Source organism: Lynx rufus, unplaced genomic scaffold (assembly GCF_022079265.1).
Source record: "Lynx rufus isolate CCGP_SWC_20201006 ecotype Redwood Valley unplaced genomic scaffold, mLynRuf1.p SCAF_12, whole genome shotgun sequence".
Taxonomy (NCBI): Eukaryota; Metazoa; Chordata; class Mammalia; order Carnivora; family Felidae; genus Lynx; species Lynx rufus.
The window spans coordinates 59,674,481-59,699,331 of record NW_025814826.1 but is presented as its reverse complement, the minus strand read 5'-3'; the positions used below and the strand labels follow the sequence as shown (position 1 = coordinate 59,699,331).

The window sequence follows — 24,851 nt, the reverse complement described above, 5'->3', positions numbered from 1 at the left end:
CACCACATCTTTGTTCCTGCCTGGAAAATGCCCAGCATCTATCTTCCTCAGTACTTAAACTGTGTCCCCAGTACATGTCTTATTAGAAAGCAAATTAAGACACAGGTGTAAAATACAGATTTATGTCTCTAGTTGGCAAAAAAACAAAAACAAAAACACACCTCAAAACAAACCAGATAAACCAATATTGTCCAACCCCATGTTTACTTAGAGCCACGTTTTTTTGGTCCTACCTGTAAGGAATTGAAAGGCAAATAAAATTAACTATAAGACAGTGTGATAGGAGAGGCAGTGGAGGAATAAACAAAATACCATGGAAGAACAAAACAGAAAAGATTAATTGCGACTTAAGAGAAAGGCTAACGGAAAGCTTCAGGGAACATGACAGAGGAGCTGAACCCTACAGCAGATATCTTTGAGGCAAAAGGCAGAAGGAAAGGCATCCAAGGGCACCGCAAGCAAGAAGGAAACCATTAGACAAAGTCATGACGATCAGAATATGTGCGAATAGGCACAAGGGGCGGAAGTGGTCTGGGGAGCCCAAGTGCTACGTCTAGGTTGAACTCTGAGACTCACATTACAGTACTAGAGAAAGAAAGCACCAATGAAAGACAGTAATCAACAACGCAGAAAGAGAAACAAAAGTACAACCAGACAAGCAAAGTGTTAAATTCAGCAGAGATCTGTACAGTCTTATTAAGAGCAAAGTGCTTAATTTTGGGTTCCATGTTGTGGGAAAAATTTTAAGTTAATGTTACAGAAATGCTGAAAAATGCCAGAGGTAAATTCTACTCCAGCTCTTTCCTCTTTCCAATGAACAGCAAACTGGGAGAGATTCGTGTTGTATCTCTTAAAAGTGCAATTAGATATTTTTTTAAAGTTCCTGATCATGTGACTTGTTAATCATGGAATCAATGCAGTTGTGTCATTAAAGAATTCTCCTATTATTTTGTCCTTCTATTTGTCATTTATTTGGTTTATTTATATTTTTTATTTTAAAGAGAGCACGCGCGAGCTGGGGAGAAGGGCAGAGGGAGGGAAAGGGAGAATCCTAAGCAGGCTCCATATTCAACACAGAGCCCAACACAGGACTCAATCCCACAACCCTGGGATCATGACCTGAGCCAAAATCAAGAGTCGGACATTCAACCGACTGAGCCAGCCAAGCACTCCCCCCCTTCTACTTTTAAATAGGTAAGATTCACTACTAAAAATAACTGGTGTGGGGGCACCTGGGTGGCTCAGTCGGTTGAGCATCCGACTTCAGCTCAGGTCATGATCTCACAGTTCATGGGTTCGAGCCCCGTGTCGGTCTCTGACAGCTAGGAGCCTGGAGCCTGCTTCGGATTCTGTGCCTCCCTCTCTCTGCCCCTTCCCCGCTCATGCTCTGTCTCTCTCTGTCTCTCAAAGATGATAAACGTTAAAAAAAAATTTTTTTTATAACTGGTGTGATCCTTCCACGAATTAGAACTCATGATATGCTTCAAAGTTCCCTGTAGGTAACAGAGCAGCACAAGATATGGAGCATGCTGGAAACCAGATGGGAGTTCAGAGTTACTCTGCACATGATGCCTAAGTGAAATTTTAAGTCAGTCACTCAATTCCCTAAGTTCTGAATTCCTCAGATGTGAAATAGAAGTATCAGTTACAGCTATGTCAAAGGATCTGCTACGGGAACCCAATTAAATAATGTATGCAGAACAAAGTTTCATAAACGGTACAGGACCTTATGAGCAAAGCTTTAATACTAGTGAGTTTTACATCAGCACACTTGCAAAAAGACAAGATAGGATAGAAAAAGCCACAGGAAGTTTAGAGAAGAGTATTTCCATATTGCATCTACTTATCCTTTGCTAGTTTCATAAATTTACTGTATATCTTTACAAAGGAATTCTCAAGGTACTAAAAATTTAGAAAATATATGCAAAGTTGGATTCTCTCAGCACTTCCCACACAACACCTGACTTAGTCTATTTCCTACATGAAAACAAGTCAAAACTTTTTGGGAAACAAAGACACTTTGAAAAGAGAGCGTTTTATAAAAAAACAATTCTACAAATATTTTTAGCGTGCTTGTGATTAAAAATTATGAAGAAAAATGTAAATTAAGGATACAGTGCTACCCGTGTTCTTTCAATAGTTTATATTCAGGATTGATTTTAACGTTCACACACATCATAATGTAACTACTTATTAAAAATAAACACCCAAGACATCCAATGAATTTTTATAACTTGTCATTTTACCACAAACCAAACTGGCTCAGTATCTCACGTTGGAAAAAAATGAAGTTTTAGAGTTAGTGCCATCTCACAAACATGTGAATAACCAGAATAATAAAGAATAGCCTTAAAGCAAAAAAAAAAAAAAAAAAAAAAAGAGAGAGAGAGAGAATTTTGTTTAATTAAACAGGCACATACTAAGTTCCCGATGTTTTAATCTTTCTATGCAGTAACCAAGAAATCACACCACTGAATGCTTAAAGGAACATTTTATTTATACATACAAGTAGGAAGACACAAAGCAATTTCCCGGTCAAAAGCATCTCCATTTTAAACTACATTTCCATATTAACTGGGGAAGAAATGCCAGCTGATCACTGCAAAACTAAATTTTTAAAAAGCAGGTGATTTAAAACGATCACACTTCTCAGAAGATAGGAGGAATTTTTTTTTTTTTTTTTTTATTGCAGTGATCCACATTTCTAGATTACTAAATGTATACACTTGGCTGGAGCTGACCAGATGATTTCAACACGTTTCAGAATGACATTTTTCACTGCACAGTATGGAACAAATACAAGCGTATTTCCATATTAGACACTTTCATAGGTTACTTTCAATTCTAAAAATTAATTGTAGGTCCAGGTGCTGAAAATCCCAAATAACAGCAGAACATAAAAGAAAATATTTTAAATTTCTAGTGGCACCTTTTCTCTCCAGTATTTCAGGAAACATACTCAACCAATGGAATCATGGTTTTCACTTCATCCCAGACTCTCCTTCCAATGCTTACCGTTCATCATTCTTGCTTTGAGCAGTGACAAGGCATTTTAACACACTGCTTACATCCTATGACTCACAGAGCCCTACCTGAAGCAGCCTACAGAGTGTCAGGTAAGCGCCTTTTAAAAGAAGATGAATGACTATGATTTATAAAAGGAAAGAAGATAAGAAACTCAATATAAAATTTTATATTAAAAATTAACTTTCTAAATGATACTATATACCAGGAAAAACAAAACAAAATTAAGAAAAGGCACTTACCTCACTTCCCATAGACTGGTTCCACGATCCAGCTGGGTCGATAGGACAACACCAGCTTAGTGGATGCTGGGATTTCACCTGGAACAGAAACTAGTGACCTATAACTTTAGCAGGTCTAAAGCCAAAGAAGCAAAAATCAAGTGTATAATTTATCTTACATTCTAAGCTTCTTTTTCTTGCTGCTATTTGGGGCTATCAGCACATAATCCTACAATTAGTTCCCTTTAATATATATATGTATATGTATCTTTTTTTTTTTTTTTTTTTTTTTTTTTTGATTGGTCACCATTCAAGAAGACATCCCTTTGGGTAGCTAGGAATGCTGAACTCTCTTACCTGCCCCTTAGCATCCTCGGGCATGGCTTTAATGTGCATTCTTTTTAAACAACGAATTACTCCATCGTAAAACTGAACTGTGAATGTTCCTAAAACAGGAGCAAGTCAGAATCGTTAGAAAATACAACTCAATCTTATAGCAACACTTGAAACCTAACAAGTAACGCCCTAACAGAAAGAAACACACTCTGATCGCAGTAACTGCACACACACACACACAAACCCGTTAAGAACTGCAGGAAGTTGGAGAAGTTTATTTTCTCTTCCCTTCTAATAAGATCATTACTTACAAACATATATAATATTTCTATAAGAATTATCATTTGCTCTCTTTGGAAGTTTCTTTCCAAGTAACAGAGAGAAAGAACTGATATAGGGGAAAAATCATTTATTCAGGAAAAGATTATTCCTTTCACTGTATTAGTGAACTGGTAAATAAGAATTAGATCCACAGGCTTTTAAGCCAGAAAATACTTTACATACCATCTACACGAAAGTGTTCCTGTGCAGATCAGAACACTGATTTCCAGGGAGGCTGAACGCTGCACCCACAGCAGTCAGCCGAACAGCAGCACAGCTGTAACCAACCCCCCATCCCGAGGCCTTTCCCACTAACTCAACCTGCCTTCTGGACGCAACACCCTGCCTTAATGACAACCACAAAGTATATTCAGGTTTTGCCACAGAGTCCATGCTTTCAAGTCAATAAAAGTCAGTACTGCCACAAAGCATAAATTACGTAGATTTTATACTTAAGAAATTCCAACGTTTTTCTATCATTTCCTGTACAAATGATGGCTGAGAGCCCCTTGAAGTGAACATGTACTGGACCTTTACAAAACAAGTCAAAACAGTAAGTGTCATAATTGGTATCACTGGCTTTGAACTTGGCACCAAACCAGACATATATCTACAAAACATTTTCCTTAATTTTGTAATGTGAACATCATTTCATTTCATATTTTCTGTGATTAGCATAATTCACAGTGTTGCACGTATAAGGCTCTAAACCCAAGTCATTGAAAAAAACTGATGAGCTGAGTAACCAGGACGTAAAGACACTGAGAAAGCGTTGAGACTACCGAACCCCACGTGCACCTGACACCTGACCACCGCCACCCTGCAACGGCCTGAACTCCTCCTGCAGGAACCGCCTTCCAGATGACAGCAGGTTCCACGCCACCCCAGCCGGGCACTCATCCCTCCCTGCTGCTGATCACACCGGTGCCGCCCTTGTGATGCCTTCCTCCTTTCCTCCCTCAGCCTACTCTTCGAGGATCAGCTCTTCAAATCCCACCCGTGACATGAACACTTCCCCGTCCCCTCTGGTTTACACATTCGCCCCTCCTCTTCAACTTCTCTAAGACTCATTACAAACACGTAAACGTTCGTATCTGCAGGTTTTGTTTAGCTCTTACAGTGAACAGAAGGCCTCCTGAAGGCTTCCTTTGCCTTTGCCTTTGCCTTCCCTTGGCGGGGGCGGGGGGAGGGGGGTGGGAGAATGCGCATGGCGGGCAGGCTCATCCGTCATGTGGGACATACGGGAATCGCAAAATAAAGACCTCTAGTGGAGATATTTCAAAAAGAAATCGTATCTGCTAACACTTCACTAAGGGTGCACTCAAACTGCTCCCAAAACGGCAGAGACTGCAGTGAGTGTCACCGCTCTTCCACGAATACAAGCTTAATTTTCTGTGCTCTATGCCCATGGACAAATGGGATGGGACAAAGTAGGAGGGCTCTGCTTCTGAGTGCACTGCATGTGTGTGTACACGTGTGCTTGTATATGCTACACTCCCAAGGAGTGTAAGCACGGAGACAAGATCTCAGAGCTCTCCACACTCAAAGAAACGGCTCTTCATCAAAACACAGAGTGCTGGGGCGCCTGAGTGGCTCAGTCGGTTCAACGTCCGATTCTCGACTTAGGCTCAGGTCAGGATCTCACAGTTCATGAATTCGAGCCCGCATCAGGCTCGGTGCTGACAGCGCAGAGCCTGCTTGGGATTCTGTCTCCTTCTCTCTCTGCCCCTCCCCCACTTCCTCTCTCTCAATCTCTCTCTCTCTCTCTCTCTCTCCCTCTCTCAAAATAAATAAACATGAGCTCTAAAAATATAAAATGGAGAGTGTTGTTTAATTTTGCATCATCTTCTTTTATTTTGGGTGGATCCTATTAATTATCCCAAAGAATTGACCCGTTACTGCTTCCTTTCTTTCCACAACCTGTTGCTGACTGCCCACATGCTATAAACCTGGAGGGCCCGTGGGTAGTAGACACAGGAACATGGGCTCCGTTACAGAGCTCTCAGGAGGCTAAGTGCACAGTGAGGTGAAGCATACCAGGAAAGGAAAAGTAACCTGCAAACCTAACAGAGACGTCCCTCAACTCCTGCAGGAGGAAGGTGACTGGTGGTGGTAAAATCATAGCCATATCTGTTATTTCAATTCCTTAAAACAATAAACTGGAATAGGGCTTTATAAAGTTGTATCATAATTTTTTGGTAGACAACACTGATTTGCTTTTTCACACCTAACATTCTTTAATATGTCTCTTTTTAAATGTTTTCCTCTTTTGTCTCCTCTTACCTCCCATGTTTTCTCAAGTTTGTTGTTACTTTAAATCCTCAGCTTAACTCCCTTCCACGTTTCTTTCCCATCACCTCCAAAAAAGTCAAATTCTGTAGCAAGATTACAAGACATTCCATACGCAGATCCCTGCTTCTCTCTCCCAGCTCTTCTGATATTCTACTCCCTTCAAAGGACTCCTTCACTCCAGTTACAACGAAGTCTTGCAGTTCCTAAAAAGCGGCGGGCCTCTCTTCTATTCTTCTGCAATATGCCATTCCATTTCTTTTGTCAGAAAAGCCTTTCGTTCCCTCTTTAGCTGACCTGTTTGTCTTTCGGGTTTAAAGTGCCCCCTTACTTAAATCCTTCTCTTGCAAAGAAGCTGTCACTCAATGTGTGTTTCTTTAGTAAACGGAACGGATGAGTGGTCAAGTTTAAGAAACAATTGTTACAGAAAATGGATGTATTCTTGACTTGGAAATATACTTACAAGTATTTCACAACTTATTAAAATGAGATTTTTAAGCAAGAAATTTAAAAAATAAAATAGTTAAGCATAGTTCCAATACTAATTTAAATACTAATTCTCATGCCTTTCCAAATTCCTCAGTCTTCAAGTCCTGTTTTCTTAAGTACATTATCCGCCCCACAGATTTATTAGCCTTGGCCACACGAACACACCCGATTCCTGTGTTATTTTGAACATCACTGGTCAGTTCAGTAATTTCTGCTCAATATGAATGTTTAGATGCCACAAAGGCTATCGGGAAATTTCCCTTTCAATTATTCACAGAAACTAAGAAAAAAGGGGCAGTGGAAAAAGGCAATAATAGGAAATCCTCAAACTGATAAATTCCCACACTCTTTCCTCAGAAAAAACACTGTACTGTATTTTATTTCCAAGTTGAACTGACTTGAATTTTCCTGTATCCTTAACCTTCCCTAACACTCTGGATGAGTTGCTCATAAAAATAACTTGGCCGGCAAACTGGAAACAGAGAAGGAGAAATAAAATGCACATAATATAAGCCTGTCAACTAAAAGCTGAACAATTTTAACCAACTTTCACACTTCTAATTTAAACAGTTTATTTAGGTGGTAAGCAGATCATGTATCATGTTATTCTACACGATATGTAACAATGAAATACTCCCAGAAAAGAGTATTAGCAGGCAATTCATTAAGTATAAGACAGACAGAAGTAACAGTGGTGACAATTACAAGAATTAAAATTAGAAACAGTTAAATTTTACTATCAATCCCATTTTAAATCTAAGATCATTTCAAATACATACCTTCTTTGTTAATTGCTTCAATCTTGGCAGGGTAATAGCGACAGTCTGTCCAACGAGCCAAAACTTCTTCTCCAGCTTTAAAATCCTATTTTAAACAACTTTTAAGATCAATACCATGTATAATAAATAAGCATTTCCTTTATAAAAACAAGCTTTTGTAATATTTAACAGAATTCCTTTTAGAATATGTCATTACACATCTAGCAAACGGGAAGAAGATTGCTACTTACAAAGAAATCTTCCTCATCTTTTAGCCCTTCTTTTCTTAATGCGGGTCTCTCCAGGGGTCTCAACCTATTGCTATCCCAGTAAATCCACTCATCATAACGATGACTCCAACGCTCAAAATGGACCAACATCTTGCCCTCCTCATAGTCGATTTTTTCAATCCGTGACGGATACCTCCAAGATAAAAAGGAGCTTCACATCAAGAGAAAATTCTTACATTTGTTTACACAAAGTATTAAAAAGGATAATTTAACTGAAAACACTGCTTACCGTTAAATCCATAAACAAAACGATATGGTCCATATTTTTAAACAATTGAACCAACAAAGGTTGCTTTATTATTATTTGTCTTTAATGTCTGGTCTCAATATCCAGTGAAATAAATACTTCAGGGGTGCCTGGATGGCTCAGGTTATGATCTCGCAGTTTGTGAGTTCGAGTCCTGCCTCGGGCTCTGTGCTAACAGCTAAGAGCCTGGAGCCTGTTTCAGATTCTGTGTCTCCTCCTCTCTCTGCCCCTCCCATGCTCATGCTCTGTCTCCCTCTGTCTCTCAATAATAAGTAAATGTTAAAAAAGTTTTTTAAAAAAATACTTCAATACATTCCCAGTGGAACTATAAATTACCTGCACTGTTTTTAATTGGAAAACACACTTCAAGAGCCTTAACAGATTGCTACTTTTTGACTCAATCATTACAAATCTGGAACTATACATACAAAACATTAATAAAGAAAATACAAGCCACCTAAAAATATGGTTAGAAAAAAATACAAACAATGGCATACCCACTGAATGGAAAATTATAGTCTTTAAATGTGGTATCTGCAAAAAATTTACATAGGGAAATGTAAAGTAGCAGCACTGTGTTCAGCAGAATTATAAGTAAAACAAATTTGTCTGGCAAAATATACCAACATGTTCATTTGTCTCTTTATGACACAAAATCACTTTGTTTTTTCTATTTCTCTGTACTTTCCAATATTTTAAAATGCACATCAGGGTGCCTGGATGCCTCAGTCGGTTAAGCATCCGACTTTAGCTCAGGTCATGACCTCGCAGTTCATGGGTTCAAGACCCACATCAGGCTCTGAGCTGTCAGCACAGAGCCTGCTTCCAATTCTGCGTCTTCCTCTCTCTTTCTCCCCCTCCCCTACTTGCACTCTGTCTCTCTCTCTCTCTCTCTCTCTCTCAAAAACTAAAAATAAATAAATAAATACATAAAATGCACATTAATGATAGTAGGGGAAAAGCTCAAACTTTAAATTCTAAAATATAAAAACAACAGTACATTGTTCTGTCTCTCTGTGTGATGACTCTCCTATGTTAAAATCTAAAATAGAAATTAGTTAACTTGAAACTTTCAACAAGGAAAATTGCCTCATCCTTCCTAATGTACTGTATTAAATGTTCACAGATGACTCAAAAGTTTTTAAAAACTATCATTAAATAACCGTAAGAATTCAACAGTAGCACATAGATGATTCAGCCCTAATAGTTTATTTCATATTTTTGCTAGTTTGTGATAAATCTGGAATTTTTCTTCTCCCTACAGAAAACTGGCTTTCAGCATAAGCACGACAGACCTTACAGAGCTTCGAAATTCAGGAACTGATTACTATAAGCTTTGTATCACTCATGCTATTCAAAGCTTCTTAAGCATTCCAAGGGCCCTGAATCCTCCTCTGGGGTAGCTTCCTGGCTCCGGTGTAGGTTGGGTTTTCCCACTTGGGGTCCCTTCAAAAACACCACACACCCACGCTAGGTCAAACATTCGTGCTTTTGTACCTTCCGTCCTTTTGGCCCAGCCCTGGGCGGCCTCCCCTTCCCCTTTCTACTCCTCATTCCAGACCCGGTTGAATGTGCAACCCCCTCCCCCTGCCCCTGCAGCCCTCCCTGCACCCACCTGGCCAGAACCATCTCAGGGCAGGCTCCCAAACCGTGTGCTGCAGAGCATTTACAGCCCTTGCAACGTTAAGACCGGTGACACACAGAAAGGGTCTGATGGTTAAACAGCCTGGGAAAATACTGGCTAAAAAGTTTAATTCTTTTCTTTATTGAAAGACTTCTCGGTCTTGTCAACAACAGAGAGATGAAACATTTACTAGTACTGAAGTGAAAGAAATATGTAATCCTTTTATCACGGAACATTTGTTAACATCTCTCGTGCTAGCAGACATCTAAGGGACTTGATTTTAGAAGCTACTCTGGCCTGTGAGCTTCAAGGAATAACAGAGTCACGTCCATCGTTGCATCCCCCAGCATCTAGCCGAGTGACAGACACAGCACCAGCCGCCACTCGGGGAAAGTTCAGAATGAGTGAGAAGTGACCTTAAAGACCACCTGCACGTTTCTTCATAACTAAGAAGGCTGTCGACCTTACAGCCCTAAGTTAGAGCTTACTCTTAGTCTTTCGGGGCGGGGCGCGGGGGGGCGGTGTAGATGAGGAAACATTCTGTTAAAGAAAGGCAGAAAAACAAGAAAACCCCAAAACCCAGGGAACTAACACACTCCCCAAGGTGAACACACTGACCCTACCCACTCAGAATCAGTGCCGTAATGTCGGTCTCTTGCAACACTGCTCTGATTGTATGGTTTTGTTCCTCTGGTTTTTACAACATAAAAACTGTCAACAGCGCTGAGGGAAGCCTAGAGGTAAGGTTGCCCTTTAGTTTATTTTCCAACGCTCACCACCCACTTCACCACTATAAAAAGAGATTTTCTTTCAACTATAAAAATGAATAAATTTATACTTCCACGTGTTTATTATCACACCTTTTTATTGTTGAGCAAAACATTAGGGGTTTATCCTCTAGGTTCCTTCAAATTCTAAATGTAAACAACTCCACATATTTAAAACATTTCTCAAAGTGAAAATGGTCCACAGGAAGAATCCAACACATCTTTATGTTCATAACATGACTGAATTCAGCACAGAGTCAGAATCTAAATAAGTTCATATAATTTAAATCTGAACTGCACTTTTAAGTAACTTACAGTTTTCCTAAAATCTTTCAAATTCTGTTTCACTGACAGGATGCCTGATGCAACAACCAGACTTGTGGGGAAGTGCTTCAGGATAATTTACGGTATATTATACTCTTTCCATAAATATCCAGAGATGGAGAGGTAAACTTCAGATGAAGGCCAACAATTAAATAAGTAACACACATACCCAAGATTCGTATCTCTTTTCATTCTTACAATGTTTACTAATCAAATTCTGAATCTTAAATAAAGGAGCCATAAATATTACCATTATTAACAATGACTGAATTTCTGTTCATTCAGTCAACACATATTTGGGCATCTAATAAGATTAAGGAACTTGCTAGGCACTGTTGGTAGGTAAAAAGGAAACATAATTAACTGCTGTCTTCAAGGAGCTTAGCTTAGAGTCAGACAAGGAGAGAGATGACTCAGAATATTTACATGTATGTTAGGCTCTCTGTTCTTTCCTTGCTGAGTGTCAACTGCTCTTTATATACCTTTTCTCCTTGGATCCTGGTAACCATCCAAGGTATAGATAACACAGTCCCCATTTCACAGATGACTGTCCAAGAATACACATGGCAGAGCATTCGCAGCCAAAACCAACTGGCACAAAAGCCTACGGGAGAACTGGGATAAGGCCCGTATCAAAGTAATTATATCATATATGGTAAACTGCTAAGTATATATAAAAATTTTCCATAAGATGCTATTAACAGTTCAGAGAAAACTGGGGAGTGCACTGAATGTTCTTGGGAGACCTAATCTACATCGGTCTTCGTAACAGCCTCCAGGACTTAGACCTAATGAGCCTGGTACAAACAAAGGTAAAGTACACACACTTTCAGTTTGTCAGTGTTCATTTACTTAAAGCCAAAGTCAGGCAATCAGCCAGATAATGAGGATTCAGAGACCACAGAATGACATTTCTGTCCTCAAGAACCTCATGACCAGACACGGGGAGGCAGTTCAAGGAAACCGCTTCTTCTGGCTAGACTGCGAAACAAGCCATCGGGTGAATAAAGGAGAATAGTGGGACATCAGATTGGACTTGTTAGCTAGGTTCAAACTGAAGGGCTCTATAACAGCAAAGTAATGAAATGCTCCATCATTCTAGAAACAACAGGAAATCCCTTACTTTGGTTATCAGTTATATCTTAGAAAAAAAAAAAAACATCAACATCTCTGCTATACATGTCAAATGCACAAAATGGCAAATTAATAGAGTGTTCTATATAAAGAAGTGATTTCCCTATTCTAGCAAATGGCCCACAGTAATAATGCTTTGATACACACAATGAATGAAAAATAACATTGAAAAAACGTATTTACAAATGCCTCTCTATCTTGACCTACAGCACAATCATTTTGATGTACAATTTAGTTTTCATTGTAATTGAGTGTGAATGGAATGTAAAATTTTTCTAATGAATTTGGAAGATGTAGTGACAATGTTTTTGTTTTGCCATTTTTTTTAAAGGCTACATCATGGAAAAGTGTTAAAGAACAGTGATTAGGTTGAGTCCCAGACATTTATGAATGATTTGGGAAAAGAGCTGAGAAGTGGGAGACTGGGGTTTCAATGAGGGATAAGAAGAAAACACCGTGGTTGGCATTTCTTAAGGGTTCAAAAGAGAGGGAAGTATGATTCCTCAGTGCCAAAATTCTACGTAGAGCTCTCTCACCCCTTATCATGAGTTACTGCACAACCCTATCAAATTTCCACTATCTACCCTCCCTATTCGAATCCCACTCTGCAACGCATGCATTGCTTCAATGATCTTCACTTGTGTGGAAAACAAGGAATTGCCTTCATTGCTCTAGGTCTGTCTGCCACACCTTCATGTCTTTCGCACTTGATTCCTAGCAAGTATAACGAACTTAAGAAAAATGATCCACTCTAAAACTGGTTATTAGGCTTAATGGAAACAAATAGCATTCAGAAATTCTGAGAAGATATTACAGTGATCTTTGCTGAACTGAACGGTATTTTCACGCATGCAATTCTACTACCATAATCTGTTGGTTGATTTCTCAGGACCCTCTCTGAATTAGTATAGTCAAAGACTTCAAGGGTCAAGTTAAACTGTGGCTATAACTACAGACCAGAACAAATCCATCACCAAGAATAAAAATCATTTTCACCTTTTCTGAATGCTTACAATACTTTATTGCCTCACCTAAGAATACCAACATTTTAACACTGTTACTGGGATCTCCCACTTATACAAGATCATTCAGCATAGCAGTATCTGTGGATTCTGGACCAAATCCACAATCCGTTAAGAACCAAATGCTGACCAAAGAGGTTGGCTATACACTGAATACACTGCATCAGTTCCCTACAGCACTGACTCCTGAGTGTTGTCAAAACACAAGGAAAATACGAGAAATCTAAGATGGGAATTACCATTACAGATGAATTCCTGTACACTGGTAACTGTTTAACATGGGCAGGTCCTGATTCACTCACTAAATCAGGAGACCATGATGCCCTGAGACTGTCCGCAAAATGCTGTTTGGTGTAGATATGTACGAATATTCTCCTGAAGTGGGAATTCCCAACTTTAATCCGATTTTCAAAGGGGTCCATGATCAGAAACAAAAAGTCCTTCTGGAAGGCAAGATTATCTATTAACACTCATACCATAGGTGCTCTGTTATCCTTGGAAGAATAAAGAAATAATGGGCATGGAACTATTAAAAATATATATATATATATATATATTCAATATATTAACAGTAAAACAAACATTATTTGAACTCATTCTGATTTGTCATCTACTTTGTAATACCCAGATCTTTACCTGTATTGATAAAGAAAGGCAAACCATGAGGACATGACAAGAGAAATTCCTTGATACACTCAGGGCCAAGGATCTCCTGCACTTAAGCCACAGAACAGAGTTGTTAACTACTCATTGATAGGTAACAATCCACCGAACAAGGCCAGCCTACATTGTTAATGTCCTACAGACCATCAGAATTCACTCTGAGATTTAACTAATCATTTGAGTAAGTACCACATTAATCAAAAAGGCAAAGGATTTTATTTATTTTTTAATTTTTTTTTAAACATTTATTTACTATTGAGAGATGGAGAGACACAGAGCATGAGCAGGGGACGGGTAGAGAGAGGGGGAGACACAGAATCCAAAGCAGGCTCCAGGCTCTGAGCTGTCAGCACAGAGCCCGACGCGGGACTCAAACTCACAAACTGCGTGATCAGGACCCGAGCCGCAGTCAGTCGCTTAACCAACTGAGCCACCCGGGCGCCCTCCAAAAGGCAAAGGATTTTAAAACCCTGCCCCAATAAGTTATTCAAATTGTTTTAAATAAGTCATTTTTTGTCTATATTGGTAAGACAATAAAATTTCTAAATTATATAAATCTAAAAACTGACACTTCCTCATTCATTTCATTTAACTCAACAAACAGGGAGTATCTAATTCACTATGTGCCAGACTCTGAAGTTGGAATAAAGCTACAAATAAAAGATATTATTCCAATCAATAAACTCAAATTCAGGAGGGAAGGAAAAGAAAACGAGAATCAAATAAATTAACTCAATTACAATACAATGTTATAGCTAGAATATTGAAGATATATTACAGAAGCACACAAAAACAGTACCTAAATTAGATGTTCTCCTAAAGGAGGTCTCTAATTTTTTTTTTTTTAAATGTTTATTTATTTTTGTGAGAGAGAAACAGACACAGAGTGCAAGCAAGGGAGGGACAGTGAGAGGGAGACACAGAATCCAAAGCAGGCTCCAGGCTCTGAGCTGTCAGCACAGAGTCCGACACGGGGCCTGAACCCACGAACCACGAGATCATGACCTGAGCAGAAGTCGGATGCATAACCGACTGAGCCACCCAGGCACCCCAGGTCTCTGATTTTTAAAAAATGAAACACACCTGAAATATGCCTTACACATAATCTAAATGTTAGCAGAAATTTAGGGAGTTAGATTAACAACTCCCAACAGTTTTGTGGATAAGCACTTTGTAAGCAAGAAACTCTAACACGGTGTCGTAAAAAATGACTGAAACACCTTAGAAGAACTAGAATTACAGAGGTAAGAACTTCCTTACATACAATTGTTAGGATTATTTGCCAAATAATAAAAATAACGTTTTAAAATTTTAGCTTCTTGGGAGTACTTTAAATTTATTAGTCTGCTTTGTAATTTTCAAAAGGGTTTTCTCACCCATTCCACTCACTGATTAAACTACAAGAACAATGTCATTTAGTGTTCCAGTGTTTTTAGACGAAGTGCTTTTAGATCCTGCGTGTTAATTTGTTTCACACTTTAACAACACACTGAAAACAAAACTCTTTTTATCCAAACTTGACATTCCAAAATGAAGTGTAAATACAAAAGAATCTAGACTTTCCAAAACATTCAGCTAATAGCTTATATGTCAGACTCCCATTTTCTCCAACACAGAATTCTAAGTGTCTCATCGCATCACCCGTCAGGTCGCTTTTTCAGAGGCATCCACCCCCAGGACACGTGTCCAGTATAAGCTGCCAGACCACCCTGATGCCTACCTGTCCACACCTCTGCAGCAACACACAGGTAAGATCAGAGTTAGCTACGTGTGTTCCTTTAGAACTGTGACGCCGCCACCTTTCAAATTAAGGTTTCATTTCAGATCCCTCGATATAAAGTCCTACTCCCCTCTACCTCCTTAGCACCTGAATCTCCTGCCACGCGTACATTCATCCACAGTCAGTTTTAATCAATCAAAATGCCTACACCATGGCCTTTCTGCTTATTACCAACTCCCACCACAAGAATCAGACTATCAAAAATTCCTTTCCTACTCCACCAAAAAATGCCACCAGTATTGTACCCAAAGTTTACGTACTTTATATACTTTGTTCAGACTAACAGGACCAAACGCCTTTTTTACTCAATTTTTTTTTTCACAAAACCCAAACTCTAGCAAGTTGAGGTCCACTCAGTTTCTATTTCTTAATATTCCAGACTTAAAAATTATTTTACTACTATAGGGAACTATACATGTTTATACACCTACTGGTTGAAGTTTTAAAGATTTACACGGACTCCTCTCCCACTAGATTCATGCTGTCATTATAATTAAAGCTAACATTTACTAAGTGCCTACCATGTGGCACAAACCATGATAAGCTTTTAAGATGCACTCTCTTAATTCCCAAAGAGCCTTTTTGAGTTAGGTACTATTATTGCTCCCAGATTTTACAGAGGGGTCATAGAGGCTCTGAACTGTTAAGTAACTTGCTCAAGTAAAAATAGGTAATTAAGTGGTACATCCCTGAAATGAGGTTCGTCTGACATTAAAGACATTCAATATATATTGTGCATCTTGCCAACTGATGATTTTCACCTATCACACTTACTGCAGTTTCAAATATAGGGGGCTCTTACTGACAGGTACTGAAAACAAAAATAATAAGAAAATCAGATATTATGTTTACTTTTTCTTGTAAATTCAGTTTTAATCTTCTGCTTTTGATACAAAATGGCTAAAGTTGATTTTTGTTAGCCCAAAGAGTACAGAAAACAGCTTTTATCACATTGCACACACAAAAAAACACCCCCCCATGCACAAAAAGGCTCTTTTGCTTTATTATTAAAATTTCCCAAAAGGTGTATACCTCAATTGTGCCTAAGTACAAAATATCACATTAAAATGAAGGAGTCTGAAAAAAGCAAGTGGCTTAACTTTTAGGATGTTTCAAAATTGTTATAAATTTAAAAATTAAGAGGGGCGCCTGGGTGGCGCAGTCGGTTAAGCGTCCGACTTCAGCCAGGTCACGATCTCGCGGTCCGGGAGTTCGAGCCCCGCGTCGGGCTCTGGGCTGATGGCTCAGAGCCTGGAGCCTGTTTCCGATTCTGTGTCTCCCTCTCTCTCTGCCCCTCCCCCGTTCATGCTCTGTCTCTCTCTGTCTCAAAAATAAATAAACGTTGAAAAAAAAAAAAAATTAAAAATTAAGATAGGAATCCTGGGGATGATTTGCTATAGAACGAAGAAAAACACTAGGTGACTTGAAAAATAAAATTTACTAGTCTAGTTTGACAAATATAATCCTACGCTTAGTTTTCAACCCATCAGTCACAACTCATTTGCCAAAAATTTCTGAAACAGTAACCAGATATCATGATATCCCCAAAATTCTTGAGCTCATTCTTTACTAAACCTGTCAAAATTCAATAAACTTTGCTGGGCACCTTTAGGAGTAAAAGGGGCTAGGCCTTGTACATACGTATTATTTCATGCAAGTACTGATACTTTGGTACCTTCCCTAACCATGATAAACCAGGAACACACTTATTTTTAATTCAAGAAGGTTAGCTTTCTTGCGGTGAAAAAACAGACTTTTAAGACACATCGAATATTAAATAAATATCCACATTCTTTCTTCAATTTCACTGCAACAATTCTCTCAAAGAGGAGTTACAGCTACTGAAACAACATAACACTTGCATGTCAATTTCCAATTTAATAAAAAGAAAAGTTCTACGTGATGACTAATAATGTATGGGAGGTGATAGCAGGGATGGTCAATAGTTGTTCAAAATAAAAAGTCATACAGAAAAACTAAAAACTGGGACCCTTATGAAAAATAGCAAAACTAAACTGCCTTTTCAGTATCATATTAATTGCTTTTAAAAAAAATTACACTGATCTTTAAAACTTAGTATTTTCCCCCTCACTTAAAAAATCAATTAAAAACAAAGTTAAAAACTTATCAGCATCTATAGATAGCAGTTCTGTCTCCTCAGCAAAACTACAACTGCCAGCCATTCTCTTTAGTAGAGTTGACTATCACCCAGATAAATTATTTCCCAACTAGTGGCTTTGATCACAAAATAAAGTAGCATCTAATTTGATGTGGCAAGTGTAAAATCTCACAACACATAATAATATTCAGCAGGAATGATGTAATGAATAGAGTTGGATGCATGTAATATACAATGGCTGACCTTCAACCAAATGTCAGATGAGCAAATACAACGGTCTTCTCTTTCAGTCCAACTCTTGCCATTACACGAACACACACGCACACACAGAGAGCACACTACAATAAGCCCAAGGTTCCTGGACTTTACACTACTACACATTTGTGAAGAAAGCTAGGAAATCATTAGCTTGAAGGCTTGATTTGAAGGTAAGCTTGGGAGGGAGAGTTTCTAGGCCAGATAGGCCTGAAATTAACCTACCTTGTAGAAGATAATTCCATGGAACAAGAGCGACGTGGGCATGCTGGACTCTTGGGGCCCTTCTAAACACCAGATACACACACGTCACCAGAGAAAGTCAGGAATGAAGTAGCCTATCAGCACTGAGCCCATTTACCCCCTGAAGCTGAGGCTCAAACTCCAGGGTGTCTATATATGAGGCAATGGGTTATAGTAACGAGATCATAAGACTGAGAGTCAAAAGAACCTGGGTACAGGAGGATTTTTCTAACTAGATGAGCTGGAAGAAAACTGTTAATATCTCCAAACCTGACACACATCATTTCTAAACCGGCAAAGAATGTCCCAGACCTGACAGGCTCCTTGTAAAACTCAAGTGACATACTGAGTATTTCCCATATATCCTGAATCAGTATAGAAGCTATCATCTCACAACAGCAATCCATAATTAACTATAACCATAGACGGTCTTTTTGCCCCTTGTCAACACGGACCTAAATACCAACTATCCAGCCACGTAGCGGTGGAGATTACATAAAGCAGAAAGAAAGCAAGAAAACTGGAGCACTTTGTCAAAGCACATGTAGGTCAATATACTCTACTGTACTGAAAAACAGCAAAAAATGGTTTTTGAATCATGCATCATTTTGCAATGTACTTATATTTTACTTCTTCCAACGAACATAATAACAACAGACTATAAATTCAAAAACAATCCTGACCATTTCCATTGCTATCCACCTCATAAACTTTATCTTTGGGCTAACAATTCTGTATGCCCTAGACCAGTGAATCTCTTATGTGGTCTCCAGACCGGCAGCACCAGCATTACCTAGAAACGTTTTAGAAGTGCAAACTGCTGGGCCCCAGTGCAGATCTACTGATTCAGGAGCTGCGGGCGTTGGCCCAGTGATGCGTGTGTAACAAACCCTGTAGGTGAATCAGAGGCTGCTAAAGCTCACGCTTCTAGACTTCACCTGAATCACTTTCAAAACTACAACATCCATGAATTTTGTAAGAGAATCAATTAGTGAATTGTTAACACATGGAAAGTTAGGGAGTTAGGGCATCCTATTGGTTAAATACACTTTTCTAAGCCAATAGTTATGGTTCTAAGTAATTTCAAAATTAAATAATGAAAAGTATTTAAATGAGCGGGAGAGCAGGTTGGAGAAAGGACAACCATGTGCCCAATACCACTCTCCCCCAAACTTCAAAACTATCGTTTTTGTTCCAAACTAGATTCAACTTTCTCCACTGTGTCAACTCATTTTTTCTCTTCTTTGAGTGACCAGCAGTTTTGAACAAACTACGTAGGACTTCTACGGTCTTACTTTTGCCTCAAGTCTGTATTATTTACCCAATGAAAAGTGAGATTATAAAAATCTATCATCCCTGAATTGATGGAAAGTAAATCAAAGAAATTTCAGTTTCTATGTCAAGGGACCTGAACGCCACACCCTCATTTTAGGGACGTTAGAGCAGAGAAGGAACTATCCAAAGTCACACAGCACACTTCATGGTCAAAGAGCACCCAGAACTCACATCTTCTGACTTCCAGTGTAATTTATGTTTTCCAATATTCCTTTTCTTTCGCCTTCCAAGAAAACTAGGATGAGCAAAAAGTCTGAGCAAATAACAAGAAGTTCTATAGGAAATGAATCAATATAATGAAAAGAACATCAGAGTAAAAACAAGAATAATAAATACATATACTCTGCCCCTGCATCTGACCTTGCTTTCACCATATTTTGAGGGAAGAGAAGGGAGACAGAGATCTTTACCCTTAAAAGTTTATAGGGGTTTTTTTGGCGAAAATTGTAAAAATTAAAAAACTACGTTTGTGCACTGATGCAGACCTATGTGATGGCGAAAATGAGGACTCGCTTAGATCTTAAGATTCAAACTTTGTGGGGGCGCCTGGGTGGCGCAGTCGGTTAAGCGTCCGACTTCAGCCAGGTCACGATCTCGCGGTCCGTGGGTTCGAGCCCCGCATCGGGCTCTGGGCTGATGGCTCAGAGCCTGGAGCCTGTTTCCGATTCTGTGTCTCCCTCTCTCTCTGCCCCTCCCCCGTTCATGCTCTGTCTCTCTCTGTCCCAAAAATAAAAAAAATAAAATAAAATAAAAAAAAAAGTTGAAAAAAAAGATTCAAAATTTGTGACTTTCTGAACAGAAAAATCTAGGAATTAAAAAAAAAATCACATAGATTTCAATCTGAAATTCTCTGCAAGAAGAGTCCTTAATCTGGAGTCCCTGGATAAATTTTCTATGACCACCCATATGATATAATTCAATTTTGGGGGTATAGAAGTGTGACTGTACATTTTGCTGAGTCTACAGCTAAAATTAGGTTTTCAAAGGTACGTAGTGACTCAAAATAAGAATCAAACCTTTTCAAATATACAGAGTTAGGGAAACCCAATATACAAAAAATTTCTTCATATTAGCAAAAGATTTCCTACTTTAAAACTATTCACCTAAGGTTTCTACAAACTTCAAACTCAACTAATATAATTTAAAAATGACTTGAGTTTTAAAATTTGGTCTACATTACTACTTCCCAGGAACATTTTTCTACTGCAAATAGAGATAACACAACTTACTTCTATTAATATTTGCCTTTGAATAACTAAATTCAATTAGAAAAAAGCAACCCTTTTTATTCAGAAAATATGTACTTTTGTTCAAATTAGAAAGTATTTGTACTTGCTACAATCTAAATTTCCTCAATTTTTCCCACTCTATTAAAATTCTATTTGTGAGCATTTTAAAAACTCACATTTGCAAACGTTCCATACAGTTCAAAAAACTCCCGGGGCGCCTGGGTGGCGCAGTCGGTTAAGCGTCCGACTTCAGCCAGGTCACGATCTCGCGGTCCGTGAGTTCGAGCCCCGCGTCGGGCTCTGGGCTGATGGCTCGGAGCCTGGAGCCTGTTTCCGATTCTGTGTCTCCCTCTCTCTCTGCCCCTCCCCCGTTCATGCTCTGTCTCTCTCTGTCCCAAAAATAAATAAACATTGAAAAAAAAAAAAATTTAAAAAACTCCCAATGTGTGGAAACAGCATTTGCCAATTCAAGTTCACACTATTCTATCAAACTCTGATACTTGGAGATATCTCCACATTTTTTTTTCATTTTCCTTTCCTTTATATCTAGAAGAGAATAGAAATATTCCAAAAAATTTCAGAAGAGCATTAACTCATCTGAATATTTTCTTTTTTTATCTGAATATTTTAAATTAACTCTATATTTCAAATTTTCAGAGCATATTTACTTTGTCTTCATAACTAAATCACTTGCTACAGAGTAACTATTTCAATTTCATTCAAAAGACAGAAGTTAAATCAGTAGTCCAAACCAGTTTGATGTTATCACTTTTCTTCTTGACCAATATTCAGAATAATTAGAAACTATAATATTTGCAAGGATGCTTTATCAACTGTAAAGCTCTGCAGTAACAAAACATTTCATTATCACCTCAAAAAAGACAGTTCATAGCTGGTTACAATGACATGATTTTCCTCGTACGTTCCAGGCCACTGTCACCTCAATACTAAAGCTACATTTAAAAACTTACACACTTAAGTCTTCAGATCCTCAAAGACTTATTTTTCAACTCTCCCTCTTCCCTTGTATTTACTTCAGTGCTTTATAATTATGCACTATTTTGTAGAATTTGAAGCAAGTTTACACACGTTATTTAATCCTTAAAATGATCCTCTAAGGAAAAGACAGTAACATTGCTTCCATTTTACTGATACACTAACTGAAGTCAAGGACTTATCCATATTACAGGATCAGAAAGTGACAGTCTGACTTTGGACCTACCTGTTTGTCCTTAGAATTCACTTCCAGTATCTCCAACAGAACTTCAACTCTGAACTTTATTTCCCCAAATATACTCCTGTATCAACCACCTGCATTCTTTTTCATTCTTATGATGTTACTGCACTCAAGAGATTATAAAGCTGGTATGTCACAGTTTGAATACACCGGGGTTGCGGAGGTAAGACAGAAAATGGTTGATTGTGGGGGCACCTGGCTGGCTCAGTCGGTAGAGCATGTGACTCTTGATCTCAGGGTTGTGAGTTCGAGCCCCACACTGGGTGCAGATTACTTAAAAATAAAATATTTAAAAAAGTAAAAGAAAATGATTGACTGTATTAGCTATAAATATTACAGAAGTCTTTTAAATTAAAAGGCTGTTGAGAAACTAAACTGTTTTACGTAAAACTGTAACAGTTTATAATTAAGCAACCCCCCCAAAAATAACTTAAAAATTAAAAATCAAAGAAAATTAATTAAAAATTAAGCAACCTAACTACTCAGCAGGAGTTAGGTTTAGTCAGTATAGGAAATCCAAAAATCACAAACTGTAACTGAAGACAGCTGGCCTCTCAATGGCTTCCTACGGCCTACATTCATGAGTGTTCGTAGGTAATCCAACTATCAATGAGTTTCCTAATGTAGCTCTAAAATGACTTTGAAAACAAAAAGTAACAAATCACTACTTTAAAAAATGTATAGACTGTATTTTCAAGGATGAAATATCTTTCTGAACTTTAAAGAAAATGTAATATGGTTTGCTCAAGCAGTAATCATGTACTTTCCATATGAAAAGGATTGTATCTTCCTATGAAATCAAATCTACCCCCAAACCTAAAACTGGAAGCTTATTTCTGTTGATTTCTGCCCACTTAATTCAGAATTTATCTTTTTACGTCTAGGGCACACAGTAATAACGATTTTCCTTTTTTTATATAGGACACATCTTCTACATACAGGACATGTTGACATTTTGGGTGCTCCACTCGCACAACTTTCCCTTCGCACTTCTCTATCAACACGCGATGTTATTTCCTTCATAAGAGACACATGGCTTTACTGGAAATGTCTTGTGTGCAGAGACGGCAAGCAGTATCTGCACTCCTACGTGTCCCTCCCTGTCCAATGCCTATTTGACTTATGTCAAATAGGAACCCAATACTTTCCCAGCTGTACGGAGTAAATATGGACGATGAAGCATTCTATATGGGTGCAACAGAAGAGAACAGGAAAGAAAACAGGGAGGGAGGGGTGAAAGTGGAATCATTTCAGCAAATTTTCAGTGATTAACTATTTTGCTCCTCCCAAAAATATTAAGGTTTCTCAACACTCAAATAATCCTTCTACACTTTTACCTGACATTCAAGCAAAAAACTGTAGCATTTTTATGAAATACAGAATGACCCAAATGGAATGATACAAAGAATAAGGTTTATTGCCTCATTTAAAAATAAAGTCTGCCAAAGAGTACTGTGTCTCGTAGAACTTTTCGTGCCCATCTAAAACCCAATAAATCTTAACAATTAGTTGTCTTACAGTAAAGCACTTTAATACTAAATGACAGGGGTCACCCAAAGCTACCTAGTTCTTGAGACTACCAACATTAATAAACAAAGTCACAGTAAGAAAATTATTTAACTACCTAGAATATGTATATACAATACTCTTCCTTCCTTTTTAATTAAGGAGCCAACCATAGCAGAACACTAAAATCTTCATATAAATGAGCTCACAAAAATCGAACCAATGACATGTTTCACTGATTATCATCTAAGATTATTCTGGCTGATGTTTACGTACTTTAAAGACACCATTACTACTGGAGTCATTAAAATGAAAGCTAAACTTCATCAGTGATTACGTATGCATGTTATCACACTACCTAAACACTTAGGAATTTCTTGGTGCGAAGCAAAAGACCTGGAAAAACTTAGCTACAATGATCATTTTTTCTCTCAAATTCCAAGTACTCTAAAAGCACTTTCGGGCTTCACCTTTAAAGTAGTTCTCTTTTATAATCGTTTTAACTACGGGGCCATCAATTTAACAATTTTTGAATTAGAAAACATTTCACCACTGAAAGCAAATTTCTTACTAATGCTGAAAGTATGTTAATATCCCTGGAAACCTCTAAGAAAATTAATAAACTGGGTCCCTGTCCAAAACCGGAAGCTAGTTCAACTGCATCTTTGTCAGTTGAGAAGCCTAAGAAAATATGTTAATATGAATTAACTAGTGACTCAAAAGCTAATAACTTAAAAAAAAACCCAAAACTTAAGAGACAAAGATGAGCATCAGAGAAGCAGTATCACTTCTCATACCTACCACACAGAGATTTACCAGTGTGCCTTCAGAGTAAAAAGCTCCTTTGGGTCAAATGAGAACCAAAGAGGGCCAATTACTGACTAACCAAGGCAGCGCTTCTCAATCAGGAGCACGTGTGCCCCCCCAGGGAGCACCCCACCATGTCTAGAGATCGTTTTTAGCTTCATGACTACGAGAGATGCTACTGCCAGGCCCAGGTGATTCCCAAATCCCACCTGGGAACTACTATGTTCACTCTTCACCTGATGGGAAATAACAAGTCCCCTAAAAAGAACTATCTTCTGAGATGCACCTTACAGGCATGGGGCCAAATAACTGCCTTCCCACATCAGACTGTAGTTTTAAACTGTCCTAAAGCAGTGCCTACGACAGAGCCCGTCAACCTGGGAATCAGGGACGTGCAGAATTCTAAAGCCAGATACTAAGAGACAAAGATCCCAGACTGGTCTAAAGTCAAATATCATGACTAAACAAGATTTCTCTGCCTGCCATTTGCCAACTCAGGAGGTTGACATAATGCAAGTCTATCAAAGGCGCATTTATAAAATGCCTGCCATGTTTTGAAGGGAGTCGTCATGAGAGAAAATGTCAGAAAGTCTGGTGGACAGAGTCCTGGAGTTGCTAAGCCACTAGATCCCTCATCAAAGTGACGGCCTTCAAGAGAGCCAGACAACCACATTGCCTATAGAGGAGCTCTCCAATGCCCCTCTCAGAGAGCGGGCTGAGGGTGGCAAGAACAGACTTCCACCCAGGGAGAACTAGGGGCAGCTAAGGAGAATGAGGAAAGCATTCCCTAGGAGAACGAGGGAATCCTTGTCATTTCTACTGTGGCCCGGT

At 38.5% G+C, this 24,851-nt stretch overlaps 1 protein-coding gene across 4 annotated transcripts in view; it reads right to left on the bottom strand.

Annotated features, from left to right (window-relative positions):
- PHF20L1 (PHD finger protein 20 like 1) overlaps positions 1-24,851 on the bottom strand; it is an 86,457-nt gene that overhangs the window by 58,403 nt on the left and 3,203 nt on the right. For 2 of the 4 annotated variants that reach the window (XM_047074203.1, XM_047074202.1), the window contains exons 3-6: positions 7,690-7,861; positions 7,460-7,544; positions 3,603-3,691; positions 3,267-3,344 (exon numbers count right to left, since the gene is read on the bottom strand). In XM_047074203.1, coding sequence (XP_046930159.1) covers positions 3,267-3,344; positions 3,603-3,691; positions 7,460-7,544; positions 7,690-7,861 — 424 coding nt within the window. The remainder of the gene's footprint in view (positions 1-3,266; positions 3,345-3,602; positions 3,692-7,459; positions 7,545-7,689; positions 7,862-24,851) is intronic. The other 2 variants (XM_047074205.1, XM_047074204.1) reach the window with 1 other exon arrangement.